The 12,778-nt window shown below is 43.8% G+C and overlaps 1 protein-coding gene across 3 annotated transcripts in view; it reads right to left on the bottom strand.

The window, feature by feature from the left end:
• Positions 1-1,692: 1,692 nt before the first annotated feature.
• Positions 1,693-12,778, bottom strand: part of dachs (unconventional myosin-IXb-like dachs) — a 205,287-nt gene continuing 194,201 nt past the window's right edge. For all 3 annotated transcript variants that reach the window (XM_050174498.3, XM_055068261.2, XM_050174497.3), the window contains 2 exons: positions 10,720-10,819; positions 1,693-9,751 (listed from right to left, as the gene is read on the bottom strand). In XM_050174498.3, the coding sequence (XP_050030455.2) occupies positions 9,552-9,751; positions 10,720-10,819 (300 nt within the window). In that variant the 3' untranslated portion in view covers positions 1,693-9,551. The remainder of the gene's footprint in view (positions 9,752-10,719; positions 10,820-12,778) is intronic.

The raw sequence follows: 12,778 nt of genomic DNA, 5'->3' as shown, positions 1-12,778 counted from the left end.
ACCCTATTAAAATTATGCCGAAGGAGTGCTTGTCCGAACATTGTGGTCCAATAGCAGTTAAGCAGCATAGGGTCACTGACTTGGCTTGCAATAGCTTGTTGTTGTCCAGCAAAGACTGAAAGTAGCCTTAAATGTGTAAAATGTATGTGCTACAGGTACTGAGCGCAGCTACAAATAGCAGTAGGTTTTAAATAAGAGGACCTAGGCAGTTGCCACATAGGTTTCGATATACTCAGTTATTTCCCCCAGAACGTTGCACCAATGTAAATGAGGTACAAATTTTTGTTCAGTAAAGAATATGCACTTTAGATAGCGATTAACAAAGTTGCATTTTTGTCATACTTTTGCCGGCCCTCTCATAAGTATTGGAGAAAGTGCACTTGGGGATCCTCTGCTCTGTTAATTGAAGCAACTGCAGGAATTGTGTAACGAAGCTAACTTTACTGTGTGGCGGAGATAGCGGACACTTCAAAAACGAGTCCATAGCAGACGCTTCTATTAAAAAACAAGCTCCACTTGTTTAAGTTCTGTGTGCTCTTGCCCACAGTAATCCATCATTTTTATTTTATGAAGAAGAAAGATTTCAAAGACATCCTTCCAGTCTTGAATGGGAACTGTGAATATCATCCACCCGACTGCAGCACGAAGCAACAAAAGAAACCCATACGAGTTTCTCTGAAAAAGCTTCGCAGTTGAAGAATGGATCTAACGAATTATCATATAACAAAGTTAATATAAATGTTTCTTGCCGATTTTAACATGAAATGGACTGTATTCATTTGTGTGATACCCACATCCTCTACTTACGAGGTTAGAATATTGAAAAAGAAACAGTCTTGCTCTAGTTACCTGCCAACCTGCCACAATACATGCATCTGCGCAATGACCATCTTTGGGAGCACGATGTGAGGTAGTAAGCTTTGGTAATGACAGAAGCGGCATCGCGAATAGGGGCATTGAAGAATGAAATGAAACTTGGATCAGTGGAGCTGAATCTTGCATAAATATGCATGTACTGCAGAGCAAGTGCTTGCATTATTTTGCATAATTCATGACATCACCTGGGGCTTAAGCGGGTAGTCACATGCTCATCTTGCATAAGAGCTGCACTCTGCCCAGATTCAGGAAAGAAAGAAGTGAAGATCGTACACAAGTAAATATGCTGCGCTTTCAAAGAGTACAATATTTACTCGAAATAATGCTCACACTTTTTTGTGTGTGGAAAATTGCTGTAATGTTGGAGGGTGTAATAATTTCATGGCGAAAAGTTGCTTGGAGAACGTTCTAGGTGCTAAATAAAAAAGTAAAGTGGTTGTGAGTGGGGGTTCTCGCATCAGCCACTGTGAGCTCAAACCAAATATTCCAAACAACATTTTCCTTTGTAATAACCCAGGTTCGTAACCGGCACTGGCTGGAAGGAGTAGAATACAGTAGCTGCAGCAATTTCTGACAGTGCTATGGTTATGCAAGGAAAAAAAGAATTTAAATTTTTAAAGGTCAGTCTAATGGATGCAAACATTATGTGTGTAAATACGGTATAGGATGTAACGAAGGTATTTTCATGTCCGCTGCAGCTTCATTATGGCGAAGAGTGTATCTTTCATGGGAAGCTCTTGTAAATATAGCAGCATTTGTTGTGACTTTCTGATAAAGTCTCCACTGCAAAAAATCGTGGAAGAAAGGGTCTTGGTACAACATTTATTGGCAGTTTATTGAAACACATACGCTTAACATCAGCAAGGTCACCCTTCCTCTTTGAAGGTGAACATAGACACACAAACCGCAATGTATGATAGCTATACCCGTTCATTCAGTCAGACGAGACAAACAGCATATGTACAAATGGCAGAAGGGAAAAATGTGTCTTTCGCACTGGGGAGTTGCTACACCATGCATTCCCACTGTCTTCAGGCAGGCTTTCTACGCGTTGATTACCTGCCGAGGAACTTTGACGCAGCTTACTGTGACAGTAGTGTATCGCCTGTCATAGAGTTTGCCGATTATACAGCCGTCACTTTTGGTACTAAAAGAGCGTGCGAACAGGGTTCGGTTATACCATGGCACTTCGGATGAATCAAAGCTGTTGCAATAAAATTTAGCTATACCCCCAATCCCCAGAAACATGCACCCGGAGTTTCACCAAAATCGAAGAAACGCACGAGCGAGAGCTCTCTACAAAAGATTCCGTAGTGCCAGGGACGTGGTCTATGTGGACGCGGCGGAGTACGCAAATGGACAGAGTATGTCGATAGTTGCTACAAGTATAGAGGGTGACTGCAGAGTTAGTGGGACGGTAAAAACATGGAAGGCAGAGGTGGCGGAGGAAGCTGCCTTAGCACTGGCAATAGCCTCCACGGAAGCTAACATTGTAGTAAGCAACTGCAAGACGGTCGTCAAGAACTATGCAAAAGGAAGAATCTCGCCGGAAGTACTGAGAATTTTAAACAACTTTCATGAAGATAGCGACATTCACATTATATGGGCACCCGCACACTCCTCCCTTCCCGGGAACGAAATAGCGCACAACCTGGCTCGAGAACTGACAGGCCGAGCAGGTGACACTCAACAAATACTGGGAATGGAGAGAGACCGGATGACCAGCTTTAACGAGATCACCAAACACTATCAATTGGGAAGGGCCCATTTCCCCCCGGCACACTCCTCGTTAAATAGACGGCAAGCGACGGCATGGCGCCTCTTACAAACAGATACATATCCGAACCCGGTGGCCTACCACCGCTACTACCCGGACCGTTACACGGATAGATGTAGATTCTGTGAAGAAAGGGCGGACCTACAACATATGGTTTGGGCTTGTCCTCGTACACCCATACAGAATAAAATAATTAAGACCAGAGAGCAGTGGGAGACCGCGTTGCTCAGCTGTGCACCGGAAGACCAACTCAAGGCAATCCAGCAGGCCGAAGATGCCGCCAGGGCCCAAGAGCTCGAGGCCGTCATTTAGGTAGAGGCCTAGGTCTCAAATCTGCTGTGCACAAATAAAGTTTATTCCTCCTCCTCCTCCTGCTAATTTGCCAAGGTTTACCAATGACCGCATTATATTCACCTCCTCAGATGAACAAGACAGACATCAGGGACTACTTGATGCGCTTGGTTAAAACACATTGGCGGGCTAGTTGGTTAGAATCCATGGTAGAGTGTATAAATGCGACTGAACGAGGACGTAGAAAGAAACAGAAACACAGACACACCGCTTCACTTTCAACTATAAATTTTATTTTCGCACGCATCGATAAATATATACCGTGCGAGCGGAAACAAACGTAACAGCAAAAAAGAACATTCAGTGGTGCATTTCGATGAGCCATACAATAAAAAATAAAATATATAGTTGAAAGTGAAGCGCTGTGTTTATGTATCTGTTTCTTTCTACGTCTTTGTTCAGTCGCGCTTATACACTCTACCATTGATGTGCTTGTCATATTTTGTTGAAGGAGTTAATTGCCAAATGTAAAAGTGCGCTGTAATACTCATAAATAGAAAAAGAAGTGAGTGCAGTCGGTTTTCGTACTTCATTATCAGCCATTAAGCAAAAAAAAAAAGGGGTAATGACTGGATAAACCAGAGTCCAGTGCAGTCTTGAGGCTTTACTTGTGGGCAGCACAATAATTTTCATATAACGTGAAAATTATTTCCATAAGAAAATTATCCTAAAGAACAAACAAAGTAGGTCAGAGCCTAAACCGAAACAGATATCTAGACTTCATAGAGAAAGCCACGGCAAACACAGGAATAGCAAGTGAAGAAGTTAATTATGTGGGACAACATCCTTACAGGCAAATGTGCCCATGCCCTACACAGTTCACTTGCAGTCTACTTGTAAAGATGTTGCCAGTACGCAGTCCTTGTCACACATGTGAGAGAAACTGCTGCACTTTCACACTGCACAGCCTGAAGTTTTCACAAGAGCATTCTTCTCAAGCAACATCAGAGGGTTCGATAAACGTCCCATTAAAAAAACTACGTACACAATTCATGGTCCTAAACTCTATTGTTACACCCGCCGTGTGGTTGCTCAGCAGCTATGCTGTTGGGCTGCTGAGCACGAGGTCGTGGGTTCGAATCCCAGCCACAGCGGCCGCATTTCGATGGAATCGAAATGCAAAAACACCCGTGCACGTTAAAGAACCCCAGGTGGTCGAAATTTCCGGAGTCCTCCTCTATGGCGTGCCTCGTAATCAGAAAGTGGCTTTGGCACGTAAAACCCCATAATTTTAAATGCTGTTATTACATCCCAAAGCACAGGTAATAAGAACACAGCTGATCTTCATTTGTTTCAGTTCACTTGTATTGATTCAACTGCATCGTGGAAAGAAACCAATATAGTGCATAGAGTGTCTTTTGCTAGAAACCCCAGCAATATAAATATAGAAAAAAAAAACATTGTTCTTATTTTTTTCCACAAGTCAAAGTGGTCTAAATGCACAAAAGTTTTGAAAATGTTATTTTGATCTGAAGCGTCTTCAAATTTCACTAATTAACACACTGTTAGAAGCTGTGTGGACGGAACGATGGTTTCATGAAGAGACACGACACATATGACAGAAAGTGCAGTTATGATGACACCAACAATATGTGAGCAGCGACAGGACATGACATCACAGACAGTGGACGGTTAATAGGTAGTGTGCCAGTGATATACATACAGTACCGCATTAGTGAACAGGAACATGGTTTCTCTTCTTGTGATATTCAACAGATATTTTGGCACTCCCATCACATATTTCGCATGCGAATATTTCTATACGTATAGATTGCAGAAAGGAACAAGATATGCAACCATGCAAATAAAAAAGCACACAAAATAGAATTCTTTGTGAAACTACACTTGCACAAAATGACCTGCAAATTGTAGCTCCCAACATCTGATATCGATACATTGATTTTAACAGCCATTGTTAGCCAAATGCTTGCATGGTGCATCTTATGAAAGGAATAATTGGCATCTTCTCAAAAGTAATTCGAAGCTGCAAAGAAAACTCAATACGGGCTCATCAAAAAGAAAGCTTGACAGCTGAAAATGTTCCCTTTCCAAGGTGGCTGCTCTACCAACTTTTCGGATGGTTTCTACTTTCCAGAGTCTTGGAGTGACCACTCTGAAAAGGCATCAGTCCGGCGTCAGGTCTCCAGTACAGAACGAATTTTTCTTCAACTGCAAAGCTTTCTGAGAAAACTGTATTCGGTTTCTTTTGTAGCTTTATGGTACTGTCATCTACCATCAGTAAATGACAATTATCAATTTCATTAAACATTCTGCATGTTGCTGTTAACGCACAACTTGTCTGTCATATTGGGTGCACCCTACTTCAACACTGTACGGTAGACACATTGTTGACACAAAGCCGATCAGTTGGACCTGGCTATGAAAAGCTATGAACCAGGTGAATGTTCTGAAAATAGGTGTGGGTTGGCAATGTACTGCTGGCATCGAAAGATTATGGAGCCACAGGACCTCCAGAAGAAACAGTTTTGGCAAAGCACAGGCCTGGAACTGAGAGTTGCTGTCAGCAATTGTGCTTGTAACCTATACAGTATTTTTTTTTTCATTTCAGGCTTCATGCCATAACTGAACAGAAATGAACCCTTCTGCAGAACCTGTGCTTTCGAAAACTTCTTACTGCGTCTCTTTGAGTGCCACAGGTACAGTGCCCACGGAAGGAAGCGCATCAATTTAGGGCTAAGTAATGCGCATACTTTCGTTTCCACAGGCTGCAGTTCATGTCATATTGATGTAATTTTGGTGCGTACACTTAAAGCGGAGTGCACATCACCTTTGGTTACCAGATTTCTAGCGACATACATGGTACTCTCGAGTACTTTGCATATATGCACGATCCTACTAAATGCTCCCTGTCGTGCTTCATTCCGTGAGCACTGTACAGTACAGTCCAGCGTAAAAGGTGACAAGTGTGCGTGGCATCTCTTCTGATTGCAGCAAATGGTAGACATGCTGGCAGACATATGTGCAGAAACCTGAGCAGCTGCTCTGCGCACTTACTGCTGCAAGTGAATTTCAAGCAATGGGCACATGAATTACATTGACTTAACTCATGCAACGTGGTTGACATTGCACAGAACTGTGCAAAACGGCTGCTGGTAAGCTATTAAGTGTTGACAGGCATAGCTTTTGCTCTAACACCCCGTAAAGTAGAAACTCCTTGGAAATTTGGTAGAGCAACCACCCCAGAAATGACCCCTTAGACCAGAATGAAGTTTTTTTAGGTTTCTTTCTGAGAAACCTGCAGAATGTTTTGCTTAGCATGTTGGTACATACTTGTGAATGAACAGGAAACAAGCAAATAGATGTTGACACAAGGGAAGAAATGGACAGGATGAGCACTGGACATGCAACTGTTCTCACTTGCCACTCTAGGGCTCGTTCTGTTCAGTTCTCTTGTGTAAGCACTTGTTTTCTGGCTTCTTGTTTACTCGCAAGTTAACCCTAGAAAATTGCCTCACTTGGTGCACTTGTCAAAAGCACCTCTTCCTTTTCTGTGTATGTATGCAGTTGTCCACTCTTAGATTGAACAATAAAAGCACGTGGCCAACAATGTACAGATTCTTCTCCCGGCTGCCAACATACAGGTGTGGAGATGGACTTTAGCACAGCCTGCTGGGAAATGTTTGTTTTGGGTTAAAGACTAGCCTACCCCCCGTAATTTTCATACGTTGTATTGTTCAACATATTTTGCTGAATAACCAGGGGCTCTAGCCTGGATTTATCACTTTCATGGATATTTATTTTAAAGTGATACTGGAGGTGGAATAACCATCGCTCCAGTAAGGTGTTGCACTAGACATCACACTACACAGAATTTTAAGTAGCCCCAAAAGTGATCTATCGAGAGAATCTGATTACCACTCAAGGAGAAACCTGCTACTGTAATTAGAAGTGTCAAACCATGTCTGATTTGTCAAGTGCTTTATCCTAGGATAGTTAATGTTGGGCTCTACTGCATCAAAATCATCATCATCTTCAGCTTATCTATGTCCACTGCAGGACAAAGGCCTCTCCCCGCAGCCTTCAATCATGCCTGTCTTCTGCTAGCCGATATCGCCTCATCTGCATCAAACTAAGGCACTGCTAGGGCAGCAGACTGTGCAGCCCTCTCTGTGCACTTGCAGAGTCACTCTCATTTAGTGGGAAAATCTCTTTTAAAGTCAATGCAACTTTGACAGTTATTATACATTACAGGCAAAAGGGCGGCCAACGTGATTTGTTAGGGAGGAATCTGTTGAGGTATCTTCAGCATGCAGGTTTTCATTTTTAAACTTAAAGCACTCTGGGCACTTGAATGCTAATTAGGTGTTGCCACTAACTGTTAACAACCATTTTGAGTAGTTGACAACACGCTTGCACGTACTCTCATATTGCCAGTGACGGTGGACGATTGTTTGCAACCGGTTAGTTGCACTGCATTTTAGCACATGTGCTCGAAACACAAACAAGATAGTGTGAAACCAATGTTCATTGTCAAACTTGTTACAGCCGACTTCGTGCGACATTTGTGAAGTGTCTTTGTGTGGTGGCTATCACCCACCCAATCATGGCTTTTCAATTAGAGAAATTCACATCTTGTAGACAAAAATGGAGTAGATGGCATCACGTTAAGACTCCCATTGGGACAGAAGAACCTGAGTATTTGTTTGTCACAATTATAGAACAAAACTGCATGCACACAATAACACGATGGGTTATGAGCATGTTAACACACCTGCGCACCTGCTAGAAAGATGCTGCGTGGATAGCACTTAAATAGGCAGCACCCTTCGCATAAGTAGTTGCCCGCAACTGCTACCATCACTCTTGACAACTGACTCATTAGGGAACAACATCACTGTGGCATGGTTCTGCAGTTTGTTCCTCTAATAGTATAAGACATATGGGAACACCTGCAGCCCTTCAAGTGATTGCGGTCTGTGTTGCAATTAAGATAACATACTGTGAGCAAAAAAAACAAAACAATGTTAATCCAGTTACCAAGCAGAATCGTCTGTACAGCTCTGCGCAGGCAAAACAAGATGTTCTCAAGCACACCACTAAAGTGAATGTGAATGAAGTCAGTGCTCATGCTCCTGACAGAAAAACTATGTACATGCTACTTTCATCAATGGCAGTGCTATGGCCTGCTCCTTGAAACTTGTGAGACATAAAATTCAGTTCACCTGGAATTAGTGGTCAGAGCATTCCAGTGTGCTAGGAAATTGCACTGAAACACGCTTGACATGGGCAAACTCAGTACCATTTCAATATCAGCAGTAATATACATACAGTAGGAGCAACACTGTCTTGCTTCGTTTCGTTTTTACTGAGCTTGTTCAGTAACTAATTAATGGATACTGCCAATGGATTAATGCCATTTGGATACGGACCACCTCAAGACAGCGGCCACTTTTTGTGGCGTGATGTAGACACTCACTGAAATGACAGTTCAAGCATGGTGGCCATTCAAAGCCTTTGCTTCTGTTTTATAAGTGAACACTCGCAGCTTCCTGGCTAAGCAGCAATCCTGCATTCTTCACCCTGCACATTTTGGCGTTGAGTTGACAGTTCACAGAAGTTTTCAAGGCACTTCAGTTCACAAGATGGCCATGCTCTTTCCCACAGCAAGGTGCAATGGTCAGCCTCTGTGCTGTCTCGCTCACCATGCTGATGTTTGGGCTGTCATCTGACAAGAGTGTTTTGGTGTGTTTTGGCAAGTGTTTTGGTGTGTTTGGCAAGCGCAGTCACAGATGATCAGAGCACCACTTCCAGGGTTGATAAATGCACTGAACTTGCTGCTTGCATACCATTTATGCTAGCTAAGGACTCCAAGAGCGTCCACCAGGATGCAATTGACATCCCAGTAAACAACTGCTTCAACCAAGCCTGCTGGGTGCTTTCACCAAATCCAATTGAGGCAGGACTGCACAGTGCTGGTTGGGTTACCAGTGACACTCTCAAGGCTACCACTCTTATAGTCTTCAGCAAAAGCGGCACTGAGCAGTTTGTTCACTGAGACATTATTGCCAGCAGTGTGATGCTGCAGAACTGAGAGGTGGCTTGGGGCTCCCATCAACCTTGACGTTCTGAAAGGTCTCAGAGTGTTGCTGCACATGGACCGTGGCCTTCACATTGGCTGGACTTTGAAGGCACTTGAGGCTGCTGGTCCAAGAGGACCCCATATCACCAACGTCTTGGAAACACCGGATAGCCGCAGCTTCTAGGCTGGCACAAGCAACAGCTGCAGTAACCTTCCCTACGGTTAGCATCAGTGTAAATGCACCGGTCACAAATGAGCCTCCTACAGTTAACCAGGTCATAATGCCAGTCATTTAGAAACTGATATGACTTGTAAGCATCAACCTGAGCCTGATTCAGGTCGCAGGCTTTCGTGAGCAAGTCAAGAGCAGACAGCGGTTCCCTTCGGCCCTGTTGAGACCAGAATGTTCCAGCACAAAAGCTGTCAGTTCGCACTGCGTTGAAGGACTGAATCGAAGCGAGCGACACGACACCAGGCAGTTCTTGCACAAATAAAAAGAACAGTGAATCATATGTTGACTCCAGATGTGGGTGGGCCACTGGTGCTGGCTGGATTGCTAGGATGCGATGGTTTGAGCTCGAGGAACTGGTATGGCACATGGTATGTCTGCCCTTTGTATTCGACGAGCAGGTGACCGCGCCGTGGCGAGGCGCCCACAACCACCACGGTCTCACTTTTGGGCAGCTTCACCTCGCCCGCCGACTCTTCTGAAAAGAGTGAATCAAGAGAAGACATCTCAGATTCAATATCAGCACCTGTCTACATGTTTAAGTCTGTGATGACAAAGTGCGGTCAAGCAGAAATAATTCCAACTTTGATAGGTCAAAATTTCAGTGGTTTAAAAATTCTATGCCATTACAGTGCTGCAGCAGAACTTTCTATTAAGTAGAGAACATTTAAAAGAAATGCACAGTGATATAATTACCTTGTAGTGAAAAACAGCACAAGAAATAAGGACAGGCATACAGAATACATCCCAGTCATTGTTTCTCGTGCTTTCTTCCACTACAAATGCAATGCCAACTAGTCTAATGTCACACCCTTTTGCAGATATAAATACAAAAGAGTTCAAGGCCAAAAAAGAAAAAAAGTCACAGTAATGTGGAGACCTGAACTGATTGACACCGGGTAAACAAAGGAAACCTAAACTGGAGCCAATGTTTCAACAAGCAGTACATGGTCTTGTCTTCGTCAGGGCAACATGTGGGCTTAACTATGTGATCGAGATAAACTACGCTGTCGAGGAATTAGCGCTGGACCAAATATTTAATTTTATACCCATTATGGAAAACATCTGCAGGATAGAAATGGAACGTATTTGATAACACAACATTTACATTGACTAGTGTGCATGCACAGTGTTTGTCTGTCTGTTGGCACATGTGTGCAGTGCAATGTGTTCGTCTTTTAAACAGGCGTACTTTCATTGCGTACCTATTCCAAACTACAATTCTTGGCTTAAATGTCTGGGTTCACACCACATTATGTTGGAACAGTGGCTGGGCATTCCAGCCATGACTGGCAATCAAACCCCATGACTTCTTTCCCATCAGAACAACATACTAGCTGATCAGCTGCCACAGCAAGTTACACATTTGCTTGAACAAAAAAGGCCTAAGCTAAAGCTTCCTAAGGCATGGTGCTAACGCACTGCTTAGTGAAGTGAAGCACTTGCCAGGGTAGTTCATCTTCATCACTCGGGTCTGGGGGTAGCCCAGCTTGGTGTTGCCGCTGACAGTGTATGGACGGCTTGGTGGTACAGGCGGTGGTCTCTCCTGAAGAGAAGAAGAGAAAAATGCAGTTGTTTTGTCAGGTGAACCACTGTCCTTGTTCATTTCACATCACTTTAGCACATTCATAAAACACACACCGCAAACCAAGGCGCCAGTTTAACAATAACAGTGCAACACTGAGTGAGAGCTTCAACGAAAGAGAGACAAAGAGGCCGACCGCACAAGCTGTCCTTAGCCTTCTGTTCTCTGTAGAGGGATCAGTGGAAAAGAGGAAAGCAAAGTGGAAGAGATGATGGTGATAAATACAGAGACTATGTACACCAGGTCATCTGACAGAGTCAGGGGATGGAAGAAAGGTAGCAACAAAGGCGTACACATACAGCATTTGCCAGCTACACCTCTAAATAGTAAGTACGTATAAGCAGTTGCATGATACGTGACAGAGGGAGCCACACATGCCACCAGAACTTCTTGGAACTTATCTATTGGAGGCTATAATTGCAGTTCATAGTAATTTAGTTAAAGCAACCAAAGAGTCACTGGAGTCTGGCTGTTTTCACTATTGCATATGTGTAATTTACTCATTTACTACGCGGTGGCGTACAAGTAGGGCATCCGACTCGCATCCAAGAGGACCGTGGTTCGAATATCGGTGCCGTGAAATTCTCCACTGGATAAAAAAAAAAAAAAGAGAGAGATCCACGTGATGATAAAATTGCATCACCAGGTCTGGAGTGCGGCCTGATCCCGGTGACCATAACTGGTAACGCACTCCCTCACCAGAGCAGGATTGGCCACCTTGGTGCAGTACTTGGCCACAACCTCCTATATGAATACAACAATCAAGCCCCGGCCCTCAGTCCCCAGCAGCTGCGAAGCAACTGACCACGGCAGCGGTCAGACCTGTGATGCAGCAGAGGGTACTAAGAATACCTGGGTCCGGACAGGCCGCCATTGGAATCAGATCCTGGCAACGTTTAACGCTACGATGTTATCTAGTGAGGCAGGTCTAGAAGTGAAGTGCTATTGGAGGAATTAGCGGGCATTAAATGGGATATAATAGGGCTCAGTGAGGTTAGAAGGACAAAAGAAGCATATACAGTGCTAAAAAGCGGGCATGCCCTGTGCTACCAGGGCTTAGCGAAGAGACAAGAACTAGGAGTCGGATTCCTGATCAATAAGGATATAGCTGGTAACATACAGGAATTCTATAGCATTGACAAGAGGGTAGCAGGTCTTGTTGTGAAACTTATAAGAGGTTCAAATTGAAGGTCGTACAGGCCTAGGCACCTACATCCAGTCATGATGACCAGGAAATCAAAAGCTTCTATGAAGATGTGCAATCAGCGATGGGCAAAGTCAAAACAAAATACACTACACTGATGGGCGACTTCAATGCCAGGGTAGGCAAAAAGCAGGCTGGAGACAAGGCATTGGGGGAATATGGCATAGGCACTAGGAATAGCAGGGGAGAGTTATTAGTAGAGCTTGCACAACAGAATAATATTCAGATAATGAATACCTTCTTCCACAAGCGGGATAGCCGAAAGTGGACATGGAGGAGCCCGAATGGTGAGACTGGAAATGAAATAGACCTCATACTCTACACTAACCCTGGCATCATACAAGATGTGGACGTGCTTAGCAAGGTGCGCTGCAGTGACCATAGGATGGTAAGAACTCGAATTAGCCTAGACTTGAGGAGGGAACGGAAGAAACTGGTACATAAGAAGCCGATCAATGAGTTAGCGGTAAGAGGCGAAACAGAGGAATTCCAGATCAAGCTACAGAACAGATATTCGGCTTTAACTCAGGAAGAGGACCTTAGTGTTGAAGCAATGAACGACAACGTTATGGGCATCATTAAGAAGTGTGCAATAGAAGTCGGTGGTAACTCCGTTGGACATAATACCAGTAAGCTATCGCAGGAGGTAAAAGATCTGATCAAGAAACGCAAACGTATAAAAGCCGCTAACCCTACAGCTAGAATAGAACTGGCAG

Source organism: Dermacentor andersoni, chromosome 8, assembly GCF_023375885.2.
Source record: "Dermacentor andersoni chromosome 8, qqDerAnde1_hic_scaffold, whole genome shotgun sequence".
Classification (NCBI taxonomy): Eukaryota; Metazoa; Arthropoda; class Arachnida; order Ixodida; family Ixodidae; genus Dermacentor; species Dermacentor andersoni.
The sequence above is the reverse complement of the archived record's forward strand: the minus strand, read 5'-3'. Positions and strand labels throughout refer to the sequence as shown.